At 36.3% G+C, this 26,713-nt stretch overlaps 1 protein-coding gene across 20 annotated transcripts in view; it reads left to right on the top strand.

The window, feature by feature from the left end:
- TTN (titin) overlaps positions 1–26,713 on the top strand; it is a 327,039-nt gene that overhangs the window by 1,638 nt on the left and 298,688 nt on the right. For all 20 annotated transcript variants that reach the window (XM_056794077.1, XM_056794076.1, XM_056794075.1 and 17 more), the window contains exons 2-10: positions 2,513–2,616; positions 10,309–10,512; positions 14,107–14,394; positions 15,129–15,214; positions 15,313–15,557; positions 20,699–21,047; positions 21,623–21,775; positions 24,184–24,318; positions 25,994–26,125. In XM_056794077.1, coding sequence (XP_056650055.1) covers positions 2,526–2,616; positions 10,309–10,512; positions 14,107–14,394; positions 15,129–15,214; positions 15,313–15,557; positions 20,699–21,047; positions 21,623–21,775; positions 24,184–24,318; positions 25,994–26,125 — 1,683 coding nt within the window. In that variant the 5' untranslated portion in view covers positions 2,513–2,525. The remainder of the gene's footprint in view (positions 1–2,512; positions 2,617–10,308; positions 10,513–14,106; positions 14,395–15,128; positions 15,215–15,312; positions 15,558–20,698; positions 21,048–21,622; positions 21,776–24,183; positions 24,319–25,993; positions 26,126–26,713) is intronic.

The raw sequence follows: 26,713 nt of genomic DNA, 5'->3' as shown, positions 1-26,713 counted from the left end.
ATATTTCACACCATAGTTATTACAGCCAGATGCCAATTGAGTTTATATGGCATATGGAGATACACAGGAAAAAATAACAAGAAAATAAAACAATGTCCACCTCCAGAAAAAGAACTGATAAATAGAGCATCATGATAGTTTATGTATTTTTAATTTGTTGTTTTGTTTTTTTTTTTGGTCAAATGATGCCTTCTCTAGCATGGAGAGGTTTGGGAGAGAGATCTATAGGAAATTTAATGTAACAAACAAGTAAATAAATTTAAGCTGAAAAAAGAAAACAACGTAATACAAGGCAAAAATATTGGATCTCTAGTTGATAGAGAACTAGGTTCTACTCCCACTTCTACCATTTTTCTCCTTGTGTGACCTTGGGCAAGGGAAGGAACTGGAGCCTGGCCCACTCAGCAGACAGTTGTTAAATTTTCACTAGGAGACTCTACTCCTTGCTACAAATCAGGGCTTGATTTAATTATTTAGTTGTTTCTCTAGATTTAATAAAGTGATGGAGGAAATATTTCTAACACAAGTTAAGTCTAAAATGAATTCCATTTGCCAGCAAACTCCTGTCTTTGGGCCTTCTTTTTCTCATCTGTAAAATGATGACATCAGAACAGTTGCTGTCTGAGATCCTTTCCTGCTCACGATCTCATGATTTTAATGGTTTGATTTGGGGTCAGGAGGATATGGATTCAAATCCTGCCTCCATAAATTACTGTGACACTAGCCATGAGATCATAGATAAGACTGAGTCTTATATGCCTCCTCTTTTTTTTTTTTAAACCCTTACCTTCCATCTTAGAGTTAATACTGTGTATTGGTTCTAAGGCAGAAGAGCAGTAAGGGTTGGGCAATGGGGCTTAATTCCAAGAAGACAGAGCTTCCATCCTGACCTTGCCACCTATTAAGCTGGGTCTGCCCTCAGGCAAGCCATTTAACTTCCCCAACAGCCTGAGTTTCCTATCTGTAAAATGGGGACAACACCTTCCACTAGAGCAGTTCCATTGATCATAGGAAGGAATGTGTACAATATAACAACATGCTTTATAAACTTTAAGAGCTATACATGTAAATAGTTATTTTCAGGATGTTTCACATAATGAGACATTATATATTTGTTATATTTTATTAATATTAATAATTATATTAATGATATAATATTATTAATTATATATTTATTTACATTACACACACACACAAACACAGAGTCCATTCCCAAGACAGGAAGATCTAAGTTCTCCTTGCACTTCTGATATATATTGGCTGCATGACTCAGGGTTTCAGAGAACTCTAAGAAGATAAATTGCACAGCAGGTGCAGACCTGCGTTGGTAAAGGGTATTTTCTCATTGGTAATTCCTTAGAGCAATGAAATCATGAGCCCAGCCCAATTTTTTTAAAATCAAACAAAACTTAAACCAACAATCCATGATAATTGGCTAATTTTTTTAAAAAAATTCATTTCTGCCAGTCTAGAGACAATGAATAAGAAGTATTTGGGGAGTGAAATTTAAAGGAAGTCTGAATTCTTCAAATATTAAGATCCCATAGATTTGCTATTTCATTTAAACCTTGACATTTCTGTCTTCATTAACACTTTTTTATCACAGAAATCCTCTTACTTTCCATTTCCCTACAACCCCACAAGTATTGCCAACCTATTTTGGTAAAAAAAAAAAATAGTGTTCCAGCAATTTGTACATAATTGAGATTAACTGTTTCACTTGTAATCTTCTTTGGTTGCTCATTTTGAATTTGGAAATGTCCTTTCCCCCACATTTTCCCTTTATCTTCATTAAATTCATAATTTAAAAAATTGGTACTTTCCATTGGGGAGCAGCTAGGTGGATCATTCGATTGAAAAATCACGCTTCAGATACTTCCTAGTTGTGTCACCCTGCACAAGTCACTCAGTCCCCATTGCCTAGCCCTTATCTCTCTTCTTTCTTGGAACCAATTAGGGAGTGTCTAAGGCCCGATCTGAAATCATAAAGATGAGTCTTCCTGACAGTATTGATTCCACGAGGGAAGGGAAGGGTTTAAAAAAATACTTCCCACCTTTTACCAGTAGGGTGCGCTCCTGGCCCTACTTTCTCCTCAGTTTGACTCTCTCCCTAGGTGTCGTATTTCCTTACATAGGCTTCTTAGTAGATCAAAGACACCTGCTCAAAACGAATAAAGTAGGGATTTTTAATCCGCGCATGTGTGTGCTGTGCGTGCTGTGCGTGCCGTGTGTGCTGTGCATGCGTGCATGCGTGTGATGAATGAAACCTGTAGACGCCTTCTCAGAATAATACTTTGAAATGCATAAAATAAACCATAGGATTATGGAGAAAAACAACTATATTGGAACATAGTTATCAAAAGAAAAAAGAAAAATAAAGACAAGATCAGTGACATAAATGGCTTGAGTCTGATTTAGAGGAATGGGTGTCTTCCCTTCTGGGATAGACCAAAAAGAATGAAGGTGACAAATAATTGTTTAGAAATTCTAACTGTTTTCTTCTTCCTTCCAGAGTGCCTAAAAAGATGACGACTCAAGCTCCTACGTTCACACAGCCATTACAAAGTGTTGTGGCACTGGAGGGTAGTGCCGCAACCTTTGAGGCTCATATTAGTGGTAAGAAAATAAATCTTTTTTTTTTTTTTGTTAACTTCTTTCTGGAATATGTAATGGATTAACCTTGCTGTTGAGTGTAGAATCAGGTTTAAATGCTTCTTTGATTTTTCTCATTCTTCCAATTTTGTGGAGAAGTCTTTGGAGGGTATAACCAATCATCCCACCCTGACAAAATAAGACATTGTAATGTCATTAAAATGTTTTATTCATATTTGTAAGTCCATATGCATAACCATTAGTATAGACTTAAAACCATGTCAGAATTCAGCCAATGAACAGGGCTATATTTAGTCCTTCTATCTTTGTATTTGGCATCCTAGATTTATTTAGAAGGCAAGGCTTGGCTATTAGCCTGGATCAACTTCTGATTTTCAGTGTGGCCACTTAACATTTCTATACCTGTATTTACTCAGTTAGAAAAGGGATATGATACTTAAACTTTCTTCAGAAGAAGTATCAAATATCAACTAAGATGTATTTTATTGATTTCTATAGCTTGAGTCAAATTACTTCATTGAAATAAATAGATAGAAAGCATCTTAAAAGTATGTAAGGAAATACTAAATGCATTTTCATGTGGCTCAGCTACTACTTTGCCCAACATTGAAGACCCTTCAATAGGTTGCTTAAAAGGAAAGAGGTTAGCCCATGATAAGATGCAATGATATTTTTTCTTTTTGGTGTTTGGGTACATATGACATGCAAAAAAATTAAATTGAAGAAAAATGGGTGACATCATTGTATTGGTTTTAGTGGTAAATAGTGTATAAATCTGAAGTATAAAAAAGCATGATCTGTTTTGCATTGGATCAATAAAATTTTTTAATGCTAAAATTAAAAAAATTATTTCTATTTTAAAAAATGTTTACTCATTTACCAAAGGAATTTTTGTAAGGTAGCTATAGATTTGCAGACATTAATGAATATAAAATATGTAATTTCTTTTAACTCCAAACTGAAATATTGTTATGGTGTTCTTCAACCATGAACTTACTTTTACCTCATTCTGTAAATTGAAGACTGCATAGCTTTTCTTCCTCCCTGCTTGATTTGATTCATATACCACTCTACTATTGTTCTTATATTTATGGTGTGCCTGTCAATTGGAATGTTTCAACAAAATGCAGAGAAAAGAATCACATATTATAATCTTTAGAGCTAAAAGGAACCTTAGAAATCATCTTGCCCAAATTCCAGGAGAATTAATTAGTTTAATAAACCAGGTTGTAATGAGGCCAAACTAAACAGTTAGATTAGTTTTCATTGTCACTTTTAACTCCTTGATGTTCCAAATGTCAAGGGCCATTATTCTACCCCTTTCCTCTCTGTTAACTTCTCCCAAAGAGACACAATAGGAGTCTTCTCTCTCTATATATATTTTACTTCATCCCTTTTCTCTCCCTCATACAAATTTATTCTCCATGATCATGCTCTGGTTTAAGTTATTAACTTAATTAACTAGTATTTAGTCATGTGGATTTAGCAACAAGGAATTAAACATCTCTGAAAAAATATTTGTTGCTATCTACATGTACCTTTGGTAATAAATCTACATGTATCTTTGGTAATAAATGGCATTCTTTTCCCAAATAAATTTACACTATACAAAAAATGTTTATTCTTATATTATCCTTATATATTATAATATATTATATTATTCTTATATTATCATTTTCATATAATGAAATCATATCCCTAACATCCAACATGTGGGTGTTTGGGCAATATATTTAGTCTAAAGAATATAATTATAGAACCCTTAACTAAAAGATATTTTTCCAGATTTCAGAAGGAAGCCTTAAAATTTGGGGTAGTCAATTCTGTTGGCTAGAATGATAGGTTGTCATGACAACATTTAATTTTTTACTATGAAGAAATGATGGGCAGGTATTTGGAGGAAGGAGCTGGTAACTTCAGGATAGTAATACTGATAAAGATCTTTTGGTTGAAATACAGAATTATGGTTTTATTCTGCCTTTTTTTTCCTGTTCTTTTGAACATAATCTCTACCCTAGAGGGTCAGAAAGGTTAAAGCATGTGACTGGATAAGGAGTTGAAATGAAAAAGCCTTTCAATTCAAAAAGCTTTTATTTTCAGAACAGAATGGTGAGCTGTTATATTGAAATCAGAACTGGCTTCTAATCCCGCCTTTCTCACAAATTCAATTGAGACCATAGACAAGATACTTAAAACTGAGTTTCAGTATCCCTATATATAAAATCACATAATATAAATATACATATATAATGATATCCACACACCTATATCTATACCTGTAAAATACACCTAATTAATCATATCTATTTGTACCTATATCATAGGATGTTGGGAGAATTTTTTTAAAGTATATAAGTAAAGTACTTTGAAGTTCTCAGAAAACAAGTATCTCATTTCAAATTATAGGTTCTATTTTAGCTTCAAAGCTAGAGACTTCTACATATTTATAAAACATCCATCAAGAGCATGTTTATATTTGGTTTATTAATAATATACATCAATCAAGAATCAAGAGCCTACCCTCTTCTTGAAGTTCAAAAATGGTAATTAGAAGCTAAGTTTGAGCCAGGGTAGATATTTTAGTGATACTAGTTGGAAGTAATTTTTTTTTCTTTCCAAGATACTTCATTTTTGACTTAAGTGAAAGTTCTGGAAAACTCTTATTTACAGTCTCACAAAAATGTGATAGTACTTCTCTGAATGATACATGCTTCTTCAGTATTTCAAAATCATTTAATCAATGCTGCATGTTACCAGACTATCATGAATGCTCTAATAAACTCATATAGATTAATTGGGAAGCATGCCTTATCCTTAACTCAATTCATTTACATTTTGCTCATTTCTTCATTTTTTTCATTTTTATCACTTATGATGAAGACAGGAAGTAAGATTTAATTTTTTTTGTTCTCTACCAATTTTTTGTACCCACCTTAAACATAATGGGCTAATATGTTATCCCCACAGTACACAAATGCCACATAATTATTCTTCATTTTCTTTTGTATCTCTACATAGGGACCAATCTCATTTTCCTCATGCATGATAAACTCCTGCTGACTTCCAAATAATGCATTTATTTGTCTTTCAAAGCTCTGTAACTTCTGAACTGAACAGAACACATATGGCTTTATTGGGAATTTTACTTGCCTGTGGAGTGATTGAATCTTTTTTTTTTTTTTGGTAGTTTTTTGTTCTCTCATACTACATGCCAAGAAGTTCTTAGAAAACATCACTGAAGACATTCAATGCCCACAAATTGAGGGGAGGAAAATCATTCATTTATTTGGCAACAATGGAAAAATTGTTTGCATAAAGACAACAAAAATAAAATTTATTCAGTTATTTTTTCCTCAAATTATAGGTAGAATAATCTGTTGCATTGTCAAATGGATGATTACAGTATTTCTCTACCATGGTATGGTGGGAAGAGTGCTATATTTGGAGTCAGATAATATGGTTTCATATCCTTGCTACTCTCTGTGTGACCTTGGACAAGTTTCTTTACCTCTAAGGGACTTTTTCCTCTGTATTTTACAAATGAGTCCCTGCTAGCAATAAAATTTTGTCTGAGATTTAAAATTCATGTACAATTCCTATTTTGAATACACATAAGCTAGGGTTTGTAATTAACATGAATCTCTAAGTCTTATACATAATTATTATGTAAAAAAAAAAAACCCTTGACAGCTCACAAAGATAATTCTGAAATTAGGAATGTAAGGAGCCTCTTATTTAGGACCCATTTCTTCCCAAATGCCCACTCTCCTGATAGGCCCACTCTAGAGTAATTGTCTGGAAGAGTTGAAAAAGAGTTGGGACGAAGCACCCATCTTCTCAGTTCCTGAGTCAGGATTTTTTCACAATGAGTTTTCAAATGTTTGGTTTGAAGGGACTTCGCAGAATGCCTTATTCCTCATTACCCATTAAAATACCATCAAAGATTACATTCCAAAGGCAAATATTTAGGGATGGGTTACCTCTTTAGGCTTGGTTATGCTACCATCTGTTCCCCATTAGTAGGAATGATCCTGGACAAATGTTTAAATTTTATTCAAGGTCTGGGTCATCACTAATTTGTCATTTGAACTTAAGTGAGGCATTTATTTCCAAATAAGAAGGTTGGAACAGATTATTGTTAAAGACTTTTTCTCTCCCAACTTCCAATTACTATCAGTTTTTCTCTTCCAAAATGCCTCTAATACCCACCTCACACAAAAAGGGAACAAATTACAATGATATGTATAAATACTTTGTTATCCATAAGGTGCCATGTAATAATAACTAGTATAGGTTTACAAAGAGCTTTGCCAACATTATCTCATTTTGTCTTCACCATAACCTTGGGAAGAAGGGACTATTATTATCCTCATTTTATAGATGAGGAAACAGAGGTAGGCACAGGGTCACACAACTAGAAAGTATCTGAGGTCTGATTTGAACTGAGGTCTTTTGGACTCCATGTATCACCCAGCTACCTAAATGTTGTTATTGTCATAGAGACCATAATGAGAGAAGTATTTTATCTCCACTGAGTGAAATAGTCTCAAGGTGAAATATGGGAAGAAGGGTTATTTTAGATGTAAGATATTAGTTTAGATGTCCTTGTAAGGTTGTTAAATTACAAAAGGAACTATGGAGGCTAGATGTAGAATTGTTTCAACTGATCAATCAACAAGGATTTATTACGTGTTACTTACTAGGAGCCAGATATTGTGTGAGGTGTTAGAAGGTCAATAAAAATGAAATTGTATCTGCCCTCAGGGAGCTTGAAGAGGGATGAGAAAAATATAAATGCAGAATTGTTTTTAGTGGGAAGGCATTAGCAATTGAGAGAAATGAAGAAAAGCTTTAAGTAGAAGATGTCACTTGAGCAGAGCTTTGAAGGACACAAAGAATTCTAAGAGAAAGAGGTGAGGCAGTGAATTTTTTAGGCCTGGAAGACATTAACTATAAATATCCAAAGGTAGGAGATTTCCACCTCCCATGCCATGTGTGAAGAACAGCAAGAAGGCTAGTTTGGCTTCCATCTGTCATGCTTTCCATCTCACCAAGCAGAGGATAACTTTTGAGAGAGCAATTGGAGGTCACATACAATTCTGCACATAGAAAGAACTTATTTAATATTTGTTTAACTGGATTTAATTAAACTTGATATTCTGCAGAATATCACAGTAAAATATTTTTAAGTACATTTTAATTTAATTATCCAGGTAATTATCATCTTTACCAATATTCAGAAAATCCTATCACACTAAATAGCATCTGTAAGAACTATGGACACCTAATATTGTGATATACTGGAGGATTTCAGATGTCTCCCTCCACACAATCTTTAGGTTTAATCTTTCATGTGAGTCTTTAAAATACATAGTATGCAATCTTTATTTGCTTACTAATTTTGGGTTGTAGTAGAAAGAGAAAATAAGGAGTAGAGGATTATAATTCTAGCTCTTCTAGTAATTCTGTGGTCTTGAAAAAATCATTTTACTTTTTGGGTCTCAGTTTTCTCATCTGTATAATGAAAATTCTTTTCAGCTCTAAAATTTTATAAGTGTAAGATTCTATTTGCAGACACATATGTAGGGAAACATAGACCACTATATATTTTCTGACTTTTAAAAAAGAAAGCTGAGTGATGACTTGTACAAATACATGGAGTCAGGAGATAGAATACTATGTTTGTAATCATGAACAGATCAGAATGAGAAAAGCAATTCATAAAGAGGAATAATAGGAAATACAGTTGGAGAGGAGTGTGGGCACCAGATTGCAGTGGGCCTTAAATTTGTATTTTGAGCAAAAGAGTGACAATCCTTTTTGTACCTTAGGAAGATAATTTTGACAGTTATATAATAGATGGGCTTGACTGTTGTATATGGAAATGTTTTTCATGAATTCATGAATATAATGACTATTATATTTCTTTTTCAATGGTTGGGGAGGGAGTGGAATGATTAAGAGAATTTGGAAGTGTGAATAAATATTTTAAAAAGAAGATATAATCTAGGCAAGAGGTAGTAAAAGTTTGAAATTGTGTGGTGACAATATAAATGGAAAGAATGAGACAGATAGGAGATGTTTTGAACAATGCATCTAAAAGACTTAGCAACTGATTGGATGGAGGTGAGGGTGTTTGAGGGAAGAGTGCAAGATGCTTCCAGGATTATGAACTGGGTATTTCCACAGAAACAGGCAAGTTTGGAGGCTGGGCAGGTTTAGAGAAAGAAGTACATGAGTTTTTTGTTCTTGAAAAATTCCAGAGAAAGAGATATCCTTGGTCATCATAATCTCTTTAAGTTATTGGGTATCAGTTGCTCTCTTAGAGCGTGTTTATACATTTTCCCCCATCTACATCCTATTGTACTGATGTCTCTCCCCTTCAGTTCTAAGTTCAGTGAGGTTTGGGAAAAGCTCATTAGCATTTTTAACATAGCTACTTCAGGGGTCAATGTAGTGGAAAAAAAGACCTTGCAGGGACAAGTGATCCAATTTTCAAGACAGAAGGGAGCAGTTTGCTTAAAGGCATCCCTACAAATAAGTTATGGTGTCAATCTACTCAATAAAGGACAGATTAGATCAGTTTCCCCCCTTACATCCATCTATTGGCACATGCACCCAAGCTGTTCAGACAAGATAAAGCATTTATTAAGCATTTTTATCTGCTAGGCATAGTAAACAATGAAGACACAAACAGAAGAAAGTAAAGTAGTCTCTCCCTTCAGAGTTTCCATTGGAAAAGAGGAGAAATGTCAAAAGAGAGGTGGGGAGCTAGAAATGGTGGGGTGGGGAAGGTACCCTGTGATGGCATGACAAGGGAGATGGAACCCAACAAGGTAAGGCCAAAGTTGGCCCATCAAAGCCCAGGGTAAAGCCCATTCTCAAGAGGACAAAGAATGGAGGTGATGGCTTCAACTTAGTTGAATATAGATAGCATAGCTACAGATGTTCAGGATGTACCTTTGAAACAAAGACCAAAGACCAAAACTTAAAGATAGTTCTATAGCAGAGTAGATTAGATCATTGTGGCCACACCTTGGTTGTATTATGGTCCGTGTTAACAATTCAAATTCTTCTTGAATGTAAATGATTGCCAATGCTTTTAATGTATAAGTAAAGAATAAAAGAAGTCTGTCCTTACTTCATAAATTCACTCACAAATTCACTGGTTCTTTACTTTATGAATTCCTGGCCTGGTTTTAAGCATTTCTATAAATCTGTAGCAGAAAATGAACTGTACTCGCCTGGGGGGAGGGGGGTCAGGAAATGGGATTCTGTTTCAAGGTTGCTATTAACTTCTCATTGGACCTTAAAGCAAGTCACTTAACCTCAGGACCCGAGTGCCCTCATTAATAAAAATTGAGAGAGGGGGTCCTGTTGTATTTAGATAAACTTTAAAATTATATAGTACCAATAGTTAAATTTCCCTCTTCCCAGAGAAAATAGTTCATTTTGCATAATATAGGCCTGTAACAACAGGCTGTTGTTTCGAATGTTTTCTTATGGCATTTTGTGGATTATACTTTCATTCTCTTAATGGTCAGTGTGCCTTCAACTCCATGAATTGCCTAACATTCTGTGAGCTTTTTGTTGAGGCTCAGGATGCAGCCAAGTCAAGACTTTGAGGTCATTGTAAATCCCTGCCAGGATTTTCTGTTTTCCCAACTGTCCTTCTGGGTCTTCTGTCCCTTCCAGGTTTTCCAGTTCCTGAGGTGAGCTGGTTTAGGGATGGCCAGGTTCTTACTGCTGCGTCACTGCCCGGCGTGCAGATCTCATTTAGCGATGGCCGCGCTAAATTGACGATCCCCGCTGTGACAAAAGGCAACAGTGGAAGATATTCCCTGAAAGCCACCAATGGATCTGGACAAGCGACTAGTACTGCTGAACTCCTCGTTACAGGTAGGTTGAGGCCCCCCATCTCAGCCCCCACCACTGCATTGCCTTTCATTCCTGTCCAAGAATTCATCCCTCAAAACGAGAGTCAAAGGGAAGAAGGCAGAACAATGCAGAGGAAATGCACACATTCAGAAGTGACATAATAGTCTATTTGGGCAGGTTAAAAACAGTGAGGATTGTTTGTTTTTTTGTTTTGTTTTGTTTTGTTTTTTGTTCTTTTTTGCTAAATTATAATATATTGATATTATGATATTGATATGATATAATATATGATATTATGGATAGAGAACTGGTCTCTGAACCAAGAAGACCCAGGTTCAAGTCCTGCCTCTGACACATCAAGTATTTGTTTAGAATTTATTATGTGCTAGTCTCTCAGGGCACAAACACAAAGGAAGAACTGGCACTTCAAAAAATGGAGGAAAGTAGACTGCCCCAGGGACTCCAACCCCTGAGTGCTCTAGGCAATTCTCAAAAAATCCTACTTGCTGAGGAGGTGCTGTCCTGAATTTAGGGTCCCCTATAGTAATGGAGTCACAAGGCTTCTCCATATCCCCATAATACAAGGGAGTCTGGCCTTAGAAATCGACTCATGTTAGATGGCCAGTACCCCACACGTATTTGTGGAGAACACAAGAGCACCTTCCCCTACTGAACCTACATTATTATTAAATTTGCCATGGTGTAAATAGATAAGAACTGTCATAGGAAGAGGATAGTCAAGAATCAAGTATAATTGTAGGCTTGCACACAGCACCATGCAAATGTGAGTGATCACTAAATCTGCCTCTATTCATACAGGGCGTCCCAAAAGTTTCAGTGAAATTCTAAGCTATTAAAGTTTATGAAAGCTCTATTAGGCTCTTAACGCATATATATATATATATATATACACATATAATATATATATACATATATAGATGTATATATATGTATAAACATAATATGTATACATCAATATATCAATATGCTGGGTGTCCCAAAAGTCTCAGTTTTATTATTTTTTATTTTTTATTATTTATTTATTTATTGTTTATTATTTATTATTATTATTTATTATATTAAATGAGAGAGAGATATAAATAGTTATACATGGAAATTTATACATTATACATATGTATATACACATACATGCAGAGCATCCCAAAAGTCATAGTGTAGCTTTAAGCTATTTTTTAAAATTTAATTTAATTTAAGCTATTTTAATTGCTTATTTCATAATCATTAAATAGCTTAAAGTTATACTGAGACTTTTGAGGTACCCTACATATATGGGTAAATGCATCTAAATATTTATGCATATACATGAATTTATATTTTATATCTTAATATAAATATATTAACTACAGTTAATATCTTATATTAATAATATATTAAAATAAAATCTTAAATATATGAATGCCTCTATGTATCTAGGTTACAACATTTTAAACTTTATATTTCTGACTATATTACTGAGGCAATAAAATTTATTAAGTGCATTCTATGTTCTAAGCACTGGGCTAAGCATGAGGGATACAAATAAAAGCCAAAGGCTATTCTTCTCTTTGAGGAACTCATCATCTAATGATTATTATTGCTAAAGAGCTTAAATGTTTTGGCCAAACTTCATCTTTTCCTGTGTGATACCTGATACAAAAAAACAAAAGAAAAGTTCCTTATGCCCATTATTTTTAATATCTAAGAGGTCAGTTTAGCTGGCAAAGGTCTAAACAGTTGTCTTTGATTAGTGTGTTTGTCTTAGTGCATCCTTCCCTTATTGCATGGGAATGAAAATGATTCCTTTCTGTGAAAAGAGCTGGTGAGTCTTCGATTCTTGCTTAGTTCATAAAAGGAGCACATTGTCATCTTGTCTATTCTATTGCTTCCAGAGAAATATTATATAACAATGAGGATCCAAATCATCTGATAATGTCAATTACATTTCCAATAATATATTTTATTGCTGCAATGAAAAGAACTTCAGTTAATTAGGTGCAGACTTGAATAGATTTTCCATTTTATACAAGGTTTTTCAGGAGAGTTGCTTTCCAGGAGGGAGCATCACCATCCAATGATCATCACCAAAATTAGGGAAATTATGTGTTCTTGCTTCCTGCAAGCCATTTCAAAATTTATCTTATTTGCCCTCAGAATAATTTCATAATGTTTTAATTTCATTTACGCTGACTAGTTGAAACATGCCCTTCCTAGTACACAATTACAGCAGGAGAGTGGTACAGTGGATAGAGGGTCAGGACTGGAGTTAGGTAGACTCATCTTCCTGAGTTGAAATCTGGCCTCAGACACTAGCTGCAGGACTGTGGGCAAGTCACTTAACCCTGTTTGCCTCAGTTTTCTCATCTGCAAAATGAACTGGAGAAGGACATGGCAAATCATTCCAGTATCTTTGCCCAGAAAACCCAGAAAAAAATAGGGTCACGAAGAGCCAGAAATGACTGAAAACTGAACTACAATGACAATACACAATTAAGAGAAAAACATGTTAAGTTTAGGACTGAGAATTTAAAAGCAGGTAAATATTTACATTATTTGAAGAGATATAGAATATGGAAGATGTCACTATCAAGTGCATTTTAAAAATTAACCTAGATTAAAAGTAACATTTAAGTATTTAATAAAAAATGACAAAGAGAGGTAAAGTGACAGAAAGTCAAACATCTGGGTTCAAGTTATGCCTCTGACACCCACTGACTGGTTGACTCTAGCCAAGTTACTTACCTTCTCAGTGCTCTAGGCAAATCTAAGACTATAATTTGTGGAGACAGTATTGATCCTACTACTGTGGTAAAGGGAGATTCCTCACCGGGGAGTTTCCTATGCCAATGAAATTGCAGATTCAGCTCCTGTCCCTATTTAAATAAAACACGGACACATTCCAAATACCAACATCAAAGTGATGTTTTTCCCCAAAGATATATAGATCTTCAGTATGTGGAAAATCCCTTTTAAGGTAGTTTAAACCAAAAAATATGTTAAGTTGTATTTAAATGTCCATACTAGCTCTAGAAGGGATCTAAGAAGAGATGCCAAAAAAGACCATCCCAAGAAATGCTATAAAATCAATGTGACAATATTGAACACTCTAAACCAGGAAGCCCCAGAGTGAGATTTCTATGCTTTTCTAGTCCTTGCTGTCATCTACTGTGCAAGCTGGATTCAAGTACAGCATAAAGGATGTTCAAATCAGCAGTTCATATATGAAGATGGAAACAGTGCATTCTCAAACCATCAAGATAATAAGTTAACAATAATAATAGCTAGTATTTATTAAGCACTTACAATGTTCCAAACACTAAAGAGCTAAGCTCCTTACAATTATTATCTCATTTGATCTTCCCAAGAACTCTGAGCATCAGGGACTACTATGATCTACATTTTACAGATGAAGAGGTTGAGGCTAAAGGAGGTTGAGTGACTTGCCTAGGGTCACAGAGCTAGTAGATGCCTGAGATTTGAACTTGTCTTCCTGTCACTGTCCACTGAATCACCTGCCTTTAGATGGCAGCTTCTGTTGTTAGGATCTTGGAGCATCGCTGTAGAGACTTGGTAGGACTGATTTAAATTTCCCCCTTTCCCCCCTTGCCCAAATTGTAGCAGAAACAGCGCCTCCCAACTTTACACAACGACTACAGAGCATGACCGTGAGACAAGGAAGCCAAGTCCGCCTGGATGTAAGAGTGACTGGAATCCCTACACCTGTGGTGAAGTTCTATCGGGACGGAGCAGAAATCCAAAGCTCCTTCGATTTTCAGATTTCACAAGAAGGCAACCTCTACAGCTTATTAATTGCAGAAGCTTATCCTGAAGACTCTGGAACCTATTCCGTAAACGCTACGAATAGTGTTGGAAGAGCTACTTCAACTGCAGAATTACTGGTTCAAGGTAACAAATTTGAGCTCCAGGTATCTGGACCCTTTCTGATTTCCCTTTTATATGTCCATGTTCATGTGTTCTCCTTGTTGCTGGTCATAATCATCAACAAGAACAACAAGAATGGGTAGGAAGAAGAGCAAAGAATAAGATTCAGGGGCATACAGAGATTCAGAACCAATGGCCATGGTTTGTGGGGGACCATTTAGAGATCTTATTAGTTCATACTATGCTATAAATTAATGTGGGCTGATAAAGAGAAGACAAAGGAGTTGTCTGGCTCAGAGGAGATCTATGTTGGGGAGCTGAAACCATCAATAGGTAGAAATTCTAACCTCCAAAGGAAAGACACCAGGATGTAGTTGACCTCTCTGAGTATGCCAGAATTGGCAGCTGTGGAAGTAATTTGGGAGTGGGAGGATTTGGCACCAATACAAACGAAAAGGAATTCAGAAGCAGCCATTTGAATTCTCAAGCCAACATCATCTTGTTTAGGCAAATGATGGACTTATTTTAGAGACTGAGTTCTTTTTAATAGCACCTTGTGTAGTCTTGTATAACAAATATGTTTTCAGTTTACCAGCCTAATTAATATTTATGTTAAATGCAAGCCTTTCCACATTTTTCAGCTATTTTAATGACCATAGAATTGGGTTGATTTTGCTCCTAGCTAGTGTTTATGAACTTCCTAAAATAAGCTGGATTATTGTTCATCCCTCTAAGAGTTTGTTTTCTCCTTCCTATAGGCGAAGAAGTAATACCCGCTAAAAAGACAAAAACAATTGTTTCGACTGCTCAGATTTCCCAAACAAGACAAACTCGAATTGAAAAGGTATTTCCCCCCACATTCTTGCCAGTTCTCCAGTAATTCAGTTTGTTGTTAGAATCAGTGGCCCTCCTCCTCATTAATATCATTGTAATCCTTTACAGAAAATTGAAGCCCACTTTGATGCCAGATCAATTGCGACTGTTGAAATGGTCATAGATGGTGCCACTGGACAACAGCTGCCCCACAAAACACCTCCAAGAATACCTCCTAAGCCGAAGTCAAGATCACCAACTCCACCATCTATTGCTGCAAAAGTTCAATTGTCTCGACAGCAGTCCCCATCACCAGTTAGGCAGTCACCATCTCCCGTCAGACATGTGCGGGCACCAACCCCATCTCCTGTCAGGTAAAGGAAGCCTTGTTAACTGCACTGGCTCTTCTGGTTGAGACTATACCGAATAGATAAAAAAGAAATGAAAAGAAAGCAATTGAAAACATAACACATTGTGGGGAGAAATAATGGCATAACTAGAATTTTTCATACTTGGAGAAGGTTTCACAAAATTCCCTCAGGGTATAAGGAAGAGAAAGAGCCTTTCCATATAAATTTAAAAAAAAAAATCCAGGTGGGAAGGGGAGAAAGACCTCTGGAAACTGATCCACAAAGGTGACACCTCAGAACACATGGAGATAAAATACTCCTATTTGGTGCAGGGGGATTGCAGGGGGAAGGGAGCTCATACTATATAACTAGAGAGAAGAAACACACTAATAACTTCCTGTATTCATTAATTATTCTCACTAACGAGGAGTTAAACTCTCTAAATTCTATTCTGTTGAATAAATATGTTATTTGTGCTCCGTATATTTTGGTGCCAGAGGAGAAAGCCCCAGTTGTGTCACCCTAGTTATAGCGCTGGAGAAACTATATTTTAGGTGTTATTGAGTTATTGAGCCAGATTTTCCCTGGCTTATATTACTTACTACTTATAGGGGTTTTTTGGTTGGTTTGTTTCAGTCTACATCTGTGATTTCATCCCTATAGGAAGTTCTCGATAAAGAAATTCCATTTACCAATGCAGATTATCAACTCTGCTGCAGTGTGTGTGTGTGTGTGTGTGTGTGTGTGTGTGTGCACGCACCTGTGTATGCTGGTACAGTGTGGCTTGCTCAGGATAATGCAGTCAGTATGTGACAGAAATAGGACTATGCAGCCTCCCGGCCTGCAAGAGGCTGCGAAGGGGGGAAGAATTTGAGAGGATAGAGATAGAGAAGAGATTTTTACCCGCGAAGGGCGTGAACGAGCCGACTTTAGAGATGTGAGTAACCGAGTCAGTAGACGGATATTATTTGTATGAGCCACAGCTAAGCTCCGACCACTGGGTGTGAATATTCAGGCTGAAACCACCCAATGATCCTCTTTTAACACCGTACCGGTCAGAGGATAAAGCTAGTGCAGATGGAAAGGAGACTAGGAACTACAAGAGGTAGATAATGCTAGATAGCATTAGGAGAAAGAGAGGAAGTAAGGCAGGCCTGGACTAATGACCAGGCCTTAGTAAGGCAGGCCTGGTCTAAGGACCAGGCCTTAGTAAGAAAGATAGAGAAGAGGGACAGGGGAGAAGTTGCTACTTGCCAGACCCGGGAATCCTGAACCAGTGGGCGGAGCTTAGAGGAGCTGGTTTATTTATAGTCATGCCAGCTCAATACATATTGAACAGTTATATGATACCTCAATACATATGGATGAGTTATCTGGGGTACCCCTATTGGATAATACAACCTATGACAAGGTGAAGGTGGGGTTTTACTCCTCAGGTGAGTGGGACACAGGAAAGCAAGGTTTCGCGCCTAAACTTCAGCCATGCTGGCAATGAAGTTCATTGCCATGCACATAATGGCCATGTGCTCACTCACATTCCTTGCTTCCCCATAACTCTATGGGCTGGGCTGCTACAGACTAGAACCAAGCTTGTCTTGCCTCCAAAAGCCAGCCTTTTATCCACTGTACCATTGTTGTCTCTGTTGTTTCATTTGGAATGAACATTAGCTAAATATATAACCTGGAGCAAATCAGGTAGTTACTTAACTCTCATTTTCTCATATATAAAATGACAAATTTAGATTAGATGATCTTCAAGGTTCTTAACACCTCTGTGTCCTATATTTATTCAAAAATATTCCATTAAAATTTCAAAAACAAATGTTAAAAATTGATTAAATATATAATTGGGAAAAATGAAATATTAAGAAAAAATGTCCCATTAATTCATTTGGGGAATTATTTTTAACGAGTGGAAACAATTACCTTCATTTTGATTGAATCTGGTGTAAATGGCAAAACACTTCATCTTTGTTAAGAAAATCCCAAATGGGGTCATGAAGAGTCAGATAGGACTGGAAAATGACTGAACCACAACAATAGAAGACCTGTGAGAGGCAGCATAGAGCAGATGATAGAGATCTGAACACAAAATCAGAAAGACTTGGGTTCAAGTCCTGCCTTTAATCCTTTAGCTAGATGACCCTGGCTAAACTTTCTCTGCCTAAGGCAACAATTTAAGACCACATTTTTTTTTTCATCAGGGAGTTCCTATATCAATGAAGTCTCAAGTTTGACCCCCATCCCTACGCCTGTAAAGAGTCAATATGAGAGTTGAAGCTAATGGGTGTGGGTAATTTGACTAGTTTTCAAAGACTAGCTGAAGAAGTCAAACAGCAAAATGTAAAATTAAAAATTAAAGATTTCTTGATAGGTTTTTAAGTTGTGAGGAGGAAAATAGACAACATTTTACCTGGGAATAGAGGTTTGTGAGAAATGAATGTTACTGTTTCCTCTTTTCTCTTTTGACATTATCTTCTGTGCCACCTTTCATATGAAATAGAAATTTCAACAAAGAAAGAAAAGCTGCTAGCTCATAGCATGGGCTCAACTGGCAAATCTCATCCCTAAGATGTGCTCTCTCTCCCTCCCACTCCCAGTCGTAGAGCACAGAGGAAATTCTGTCTTGGTTGCCTGACAGTGGGCAGGATGTCACATGGATACTTGCATTAGAAACTCAAGCTCAAATCCATCCTGACTCTCACATGAAATTTTAGTTGAATCTCATCCCAATTCCAAGTCTGCCCATGATTGAATTGTATTCCTAATAGAGCACAGTTTTGTGGTCATCAGAGCACAGGGGTATTGGGGTATACTGATCCTCAGGATCATTCAGACCAAAGCTGGGAATTCATAAGTGAAAATTCAAATTATTTGCCAGGAATTTTCTATTGAAACTTGAGTCGGAAAATATGCCAATTTTGAAGAAAAGTGATCACCTAGGAATTGAAAGGTCTGTTTAGTTTCATTATGTTTTTGTTTGCAGAGAAAGGCAAACATATTGCATTGACTAAGGCCCACAAAATCCAGCTGTGACTGGGGATTTTTTTTTATTGTAGTAACAAAAATGAGCACTTCTCTCTAATGATTTAAATTACATTGATTTTCACAGTTATTGATTCACCTGAAGACTGTTGTAAATCACTTGTATGGCTTGGGGTGGGTGTGGGATTTGATTAGAGAACTTCCCTATGTGGTTCTGGTCTTTACTGCTTTTTCTGAGTTAGCCTACTTTGACCCAATACAATAAGAGCAATAAGTCAAAATTCACATCACTGAAATAATAAACAATACACTAATAAATAAGCAGGTAATAAATGAATTATAAATTGCAGGGTTATAAATCTAGAACGTGAGGGGACAACAGAGGTCAGCTAGTCTGCCCCCTTTATTTTACAGATGAGGACATTGAGGCAAAACAGATACTTTTTGTTAGAGTACAATGAAAGGCAACATTTGAACCCAGGTCCCCTGATTCTAAAACTAGTGCTTTTTTCATTGTAACAAGTAGGTCTAAAGGGTTCCTCCTCACTGCCCTTTGTGGTTGTTTTAACGTGCAACCATTTGTAAGGCATAGATTTGTTTCCCCTAAATATCTCTTAAGTTTGATTACAACTTCATTTATTAAAAAAGGAATTGATTTTCCACAGAAGAGCCCTTTTTAAGACAAAGTGATTAAGTATCTCCCCCATAAACTGCAGGAAATGTTGCAACTTATTGTTAATTTCCATTTTAATTTAGTAGCAAATAACAACTGTACCTTGAGCACTAATTGGAATAAAATAGCTGTTGTATTTATGAGCAGTTTAAGTTAAATACTCTGTGCAGGGATTGGTAGCTGCCAGGGTAAATTTATACATATTTATCTCTATGCAGATTTTGCAAAGAGCTATGATAACAAGGCAATGCTGCCACCTAGAGCATCAGTGTTTAGTAGTTTCTATACTAATTCTTTTTCATAGATTTTAGAATAATATTTAAAGGAAAGCTAGAATACAGTAAGATTAGAAAGGGGAATAAAGTAAATTCAGCTAAAATGAAGAACTGACAAGAGGATAACAAATGAGTAATAAGAGTCTAATGAAGTTTATTAGTAGTTATCCCACTGATGAATTAAGAAGGGGGTGTGTGTGTGTGAGTGAGTGTGTGTGTATGTGTTAAAGAGAGAAAGAAAGATAGAGACAAACAGATAGACACAGAGAAAGCACATACTAGGTAGCACAGTGGACAGAGTGTTGCTCATGGAGTCAGAAAGACTCCTCTTTCTGAGTTCAAGTCTAGGCTCAGACACTTATTGACTTTGTGACCCTAGGTAAGACATTTATCCCTGTCTGCCTCAGTTTCTTCATCTATAAAATGAGCTGGAGAAGGAAATGGCAAAGTGGGGGGGAGTGTGTATATATATATATATATATATATATATATATATATACACATATATATGTCACCTAAACAACTGTGATATAAAAATAAAAGGCATTATTAAAAAGACAAATGCATCAAGAAATAGTGATAGTGATGTTGAAACATTTAGAGAGACAGAGAGAGAAGGAAAAAAGCCAGTATAAGAATTAGGAAGAAGTGGGTTCAACACCTGCCTCTGTGTGACCCTGAGCAAGTAATCTGACAGTGCTATAAGATCATAATTACAAAGAAGATATCCGCCTGCATTGACAGAAGTTTCTTTGTCTGGGAGTTCCTTACATCAATGAATCATTTCTCCATCCCCTAATATATGCAATATTATATACACATATATACATATATGTACACACATATAGATTCATTATTTTGACATTTAATTTATATGTGTGCCATCATTTGACTGTATTTTAAGGGAAGCATCCTTAACCATCTTGATTTGCTCCATTGTGAGGAAAGGTGGGGGAGGGAGAAAATGCTAAAAGGTTCTAAAGTGTGGGATAGATCCATGGGTTTTGTTGCAATTGTCTCCCAATACTACATAATAGAAGAAAAAGATTTACTAAGACATCAATCAAATTATTTTAATCACTTTATTTTGTGAATGGTAATGGAAATGGGTTAATGGGACATTTAAAAAATGAACATCAAAGCAGCTTGAGATCTTCCTCTGGCAAATTAAACTCTATAGGAATTGTTATGAGTTGGTATGTATTAATGCCATATACCTTTTTATTCACCAGATCTGTGTCTCCAGCTGGAAGGATTTCCACATCACCTATCAGACCTGTAAAGTCCCCACTACTGATTCGGAAGGCACAGACCACCATGGCTACTGGTCCTGAGGTGCCTCCCCCTTGGAAACAAGAGGGCTATGTAGCTACCTCTGAATCACAAATGAGGGAAACTACAGTAACAAGTTCAACTCATATTAAAACTGAAGAAAGATGGGAAGGAAAATATGGTCTCCAAGAGCAAGTGACCATCAGTGGAGCTGCCGGGGCTGAAGTCAGTGCTACTGCCAGTGCAATTTCTGCTACTTCTACAAGTGCAGCCTTTGCTGCTGGAGTTGTAGCCACTGGTACTAAAGAGGTAAGGAAGGAGGGGTGGCTAATTGGATAGAGAAACAGGCCTGGAGATGAGAGGTCTTGGGTTCAAATTTGACCCTAGACACTTCCTAACTGGGTGATCCTGGGCAAGCCACGTAACCCCAATTGCCTAGTCTTTCATCTCTTTTCTGCTTTGGAATTGATACTCAGTATTGATTCTAAAACTGAAGATAAAGATTAAAAATAGAGATAAGGAAAGAACCCATGGTGTGATTTCTTTTGTGGGATAGCCATTGGATTTTGATAGCTCTAAACATTAGTGCCAGATTTTGATGCAAATATTAAGGCTAAGTAGGTTGGAAGTTAGAGGTCATCGTTCCTATAAAAACGTATGAGAATAATGAAAGAGTGTGGCTCAGACTGGATAGAAGTATTTCTTTTTTATGAGTGTGAATTCTTGTGAAAGGAAACAATGAAGCTGGAATATCTTGAATTCTTAAGCCAGCAAGTAGCAGGGATGCTCTCTTACATGTACATCTTTCTCTTAACTATTTCTTCCTATTGTGTCCCAGTTTTTGCCACATAAGAAAATAACATGCTTTGGGGTCTCTCCCTTAGGTGAGACAGGAAACTGACAAAAGTGCAGCTGTTGCAACTGTTGTTGCCGCAGTTGATATGGCAAGAGTGAGAGAACCAGTAACAAGTGCTGTAGAACAGACTGCAAAGAGGACAACTACGACTGCAGTACACATCCAACCTGTTCAAGAGCAGGTACGTGGGGCACAGGGATGCTGGGTGCCTTTCTGATGTCTGTGTCCTTTTCCTTACATTAGATGAAACATAATGATTTTGCTCTTCCAAGGTTATCCTCCAATGATACTATTCCAACAAGAAACCCCCTCAATAAGTCCACATTAGATTGATGAATATAGACTAATTTTTTTTGTTAACCCTTACCTTCCATCTTAGAATCAATACTATATATTAGTTCCAAGGCAGAAGATCGGTAAAGGCTAGGCAATGACACTACTCAGCTGGGTAGTGTCTGAGGCCAGATACAAGCTCTCAATCCACTGAGTCACCAAGCTGCCCCCTCATTTTGTTTAAAAAATTTTTTTTATCTCTCTTGTTTTTACATCACCTTCATTTCTCAGTATATTCTCTCTTTTCCTACCAAAGAATCATCTCTTATACTAGAAAATACAAAAGGGGGGGGGGGAATTTTAGCAAAGTTAATAAACACATTAACTAATTCCAACATTATAATCAGTACTTCTCATGCATAGTTCCCCACCTCTAAAAAGAAGAGAAGGAGGTACATTCCCATACTTCTTCTTGGGAAACAAGCTTGGTCATTATAACTAATGCAAACTCATTCTAATGGGAGTCCTGTCTCCCCTTTAAATATTTTCTGAACAACTGTTTAAAAAATCCGTCATGATTATGGCATGTGAATGTGGGGGATAATGAGACAAAGATAGCTAGAAAGGGGATTGGCCATGAGTAGCCAAGGTCAGGAAGGTCAACAAGAACAGAGTTGGGAAGATTTAGGGAATATTTACAAAACGTGAGAAAGATATAATCCTGTTTGGAGTTAATTAAGGCAAGAAGGAAGGAACGAGCAGATCCCATGAAGTCAAGTCCAGGATGTTAGCCAAGGAAGAAGGAGCCAGTAGGTAGCACAGTGCTAAGCAGACAAGGTTCAGCGCCCAGGGGAGATTAGAGAGCCAGCCAGAGCAGCACAAGTCACAGGATTGCTAAACCGTTCCGCTCAGGGAAAAGCTGTTTTCACACAGTCTGTTGATGCTACTGCCTGATGTGTGAAGGTGACCTTGGGTCCAGAGGTGTTAATAGTAGTCAGAAGGAAGCCTGGCTCCCAGCAAGCCTGCAGCAGAATCCTGTCCTTATTCTAGCTGAGGTCGGGATAGATATGATACTGTTACTTTAGGGGCCTGGAGCATCTCTCAAAGCAATATGCTGCCAAGGGGACTTTATCTGTTTTGGGTTATTCCAAACAGGAGGAGACAGGAGTCATGAGGCCATGGGCATTAGCTAGTCCAGGAAGCTCAACTTAGTGACTTGGCGTCATGAGAATTTCCTGGACCTGCTCTGTATTGTTATTAGTAGGTAGATTTTTTTCTGAAAGGAAGTCCATCATAAGTAACATTCAGTTTTTCATAATTCACACAATAATTACCACTCCGCGCCATTTTTTGTACTTTCTAGCTGCATTTGCAAAACTACTGTTAGGAAAGGAACTGTATTCCCTGCACACAAATCGCACATTATACATGGCCCTGGCCCACTGAAAACTCAAACCTCAACCTTATTCCAGGAGGTAGTCCAATCCTTACTAAATGAACTCCATCTCAAAAACTGAAAGTTGGAAGGGACTGGTGGAGACTCTAGTTCAACAGCGTCCTGAATAAGAATTTTCCCCACAATATAACCTATGATGGATTGTCCTACCTTTGCTTGAAGATTTTCAATAAAGGAGACCCCTTTACCTCTAGAGTCAGCTCATTCCACTTTTGGATAGGTCTAATGGTTAGAAAGTTTTTCAGGACTTCAAGGCTAAATCTTCCTTTTTGTAATATCTACTTATTGTTTCTATGTTTCTAGAGAGTCATCTAATTGTTTGTTTGTTTTTTTTTCTCAATGAAGTTCATCCAGGACAGTCATCATCATAAAATTTAAAAACTCGAATTCATAGGGATCATCTAATCTCAGCCCTTCATTTATTTAAAAGAGTAGGAAGCTAAGGTCTAGAGATACCTATTGCCTTAGTCAAGTTTTCCACTCCAAATTAACAGCAGAGACTGGGCAGGAATCTGGGTCTTTTACCTTGAAGTTCCTGCATCTTCCAAGTCAAATTTAATTGAAGCTTGCCTATTAGGTCAGAATTGATTTCACAACACAGAGTCATATCCCTTTCTATTTAATTACTATTGGACTTCATAATTTCTCTAGTTTTTCTGTCTTTGTTTCTTTCTGGCTTCCTTCTTCCCTCCCTTTCTTCCTCCCTTCCCCACTCTCTCTTCCTTTCTTCCTTTCTTCCTTCCTTCTCTCAGCTCTTTCTTGCATCTTGTGATACTTATGTGTTTTTTTTTTACATGATAGGGATTTGTCAGATAAAGGGAAATTAAATTTTTGTTTTCCTTTTTCTTTATGACAATTAGACAAGAAAAGAAGCAAAGACTGCTATAACCAAGGTAGTAGTTTCTGCTGATAAAGCCAAGGAACAGGAATTAAAATTGAGAACCAAAGAAGAAATTACTACCAAACAAGAACAAATACATATAACTCAAGAAAAGGTGAATATCATGATTTTATATGTGAAGTACATTGCTAATGCCTATTGTGTATATCAGTGTCATATTTTATGCCAAGTTAAAAAAATAAACATTCTAATTAGATTGAGGGCAAGGACTGTCTTTTGCCTCTTTTTACTTAGTGCTTAGCCCAGTTGCAAGGCATATAATAAGGGCTTAAAAATGTTTTTTAACTGATTGATTCTCTTTGAAATATTGAAAATGACAGCAATAGAAATTTAAAATGATACCTATTTCTAAAAGGTATAATTATCCTCTTCTATTATTTATTAATAATATGTGCCTTGTCAACCTGATTGAATTGGCTTGTCTCACATTTATGTTGCTAGGTACCTGTTTACCAGACCGCCATGGACTGACCTATATGACTAGGGCATGGCTCCTAAGTGTCCCAGGGTCTAAATTAGAGGGTGCTAACAGAATTTCTGCTTTCCTTCAGCAAATAGGAAATAACTGAGTCTAAAGTGTCTGGTTGATATAAGTAATTGGATGTGAGGAGAATAGCCTAATAGTTAGTTTTCTTTCAAGAACAAATTAACTAAAGTGTCTACAAAGTCAAAATTTTCCCTACTGTTATTCACTTTTAGAAAATGAAGACTCCTGGATATCCCAATATAGGAAAGTGATTTGTAGGAATGAAGATTCTATTAATGCCAGAATTAGTGGCTAAAATGTCAGGCTTCTAATCAGGAGGCTCTAGATTCAAAGACAACCTCAGAAACTTACTGCCAAGTCTTGTACCCTCAGGCAATTCCCCTTGATTTATTCTGCTAAGTTCTGGTCATTTGTGATCTGTAGTAAAACTCTTGAATAGGTAGTTCCTCATGTTAATAAAACTACACAGCTTCAGTGTTCTCATCATACAGTCCAAGCTTTTGTATAAATTGTATAATTAAGGAAACTGAGGCCCAGAGATGGTAAATGAGCTTGGACTGTATGATCCTTAAGGTACCTTTGGACCTCATGACTATGAATATCTCTTCTTATCTAATTATCTTGTTTAAAGGACTGAAACTATGAATAATTTAGACCAGCACTGGGCATACTATGGCATGAGGGTCAAATAGGGCCTGGTACCTGTTTTTGGCTTTTGTTTTGCTCACAGGTCCTTACAAAGACAGGGTATGGGAGGCTTTGACCATCAGGATTGCATTGGCTGACCTCTGATTTAGACTAAAAGATACATGATTGATCATTTATTTTCAAACTCTTGTTTTAAAGATGAGAACACTGAAGCTCTGTAGTTTTATTTGATTCGTTGTTCACACTAATCAGGACCTATCTGAAGACCATGTTCTGCTATAACTTGTACGGGGGGTGGGGTGGGGGGAATCTTTAAAAAATTAAATATTTTTATTTTAACAAAAGCATTGACTTAGTGCTACTTTTTTCTTATGATAGTAAGAGTAGAAATGTTGGAACTATATTAACCAGTATTATGGGTTACTTTAATTCAATATACAGAACAGATGTAGAAATAGATTTGGTCTCCTTTCCAACATTGCTGTTTAATCAAATTTAATATTTTATTTAATTTAAAATTTATTAATCTAATTATTAAATTAAAATTTTAAATTAATTTATAAAATTTAATAAAAGCACATGATTTTTATTAAAGAAAAAGAGAACATAAGACCTTTTTATCATTTAAAAACAGATGAGAAAAGAAACAGAGAAAGCCTTTGTACCGAAGGTAGTAATTACTGCTGCTAAAGCTAAAGAACAAGAAACTAAAACTACGGAAGGGATAACTACAAGACAGCAACAAGTACAAGTAACTCAGGAGACGGTAAGTCTAATTCTCCAAAGAAATTATAGTTCTTGAGCAAACACCACATCCTGTCAACAAAGAGAATATATTCAAGCACAATATAATTGCTGGTATCATCCTTATTATTATTATGCTTGTCATTCTTGCTACAGCCACCCAAGGTTATTGTGAGGATCAAATGAGTTCATCTATGTATAGCACTTTATACAGGCTAAAGTAATATATAAATGCCAGCTGCTACTACATTCTGTTGACTCACTAGTTAGGAAACAGTGACCTCCAGTTCTAAAAACTCCGTGATCCCATGAATTAAGGATTTGCCTCACTAACACAAAATATGTAACAAAATTGGAAACAAACTTCATTTTTTCTTTATTCCATATACTAAATTCAAGATTTAATTCTAAGAAGAAAAGGTATAAGTTCTATTTCCTGGCCGTGTCCATTGTGACCTATATATTATTTATTGCCAGCACTGGTTCTGTATTTCTGTTCTTAATACAAGACCTCGGGTTGACTTTAAGATGCTTTCAAAGGTTAAAAGTCTGCCTGTATATGGGAGCCTAACTGGATTGTACTATGATTCCTTCATATCTAAGTCTGGAA

The sequence above is a fragment of the Monodelphis domestica genome, chromosome 4 (assembly GCF_027887165.1).
Source record: "Monodelphis domestica isolate mMonDom1 chromosome 4, mMonDom1.pri, whole genome shotgun sequence".
In the NCBI taxonomy this organism is placed as follows: domain Eukaryota; kingdom Metazoa; phylum Chordata; class Mammalia; order Didelphimorphia; family Didelphidae; genus Monodelphis; species Monodelphis domestica.
This window is presented reverse-complemented; position numbering and strand designations above follow the sequence as displayed.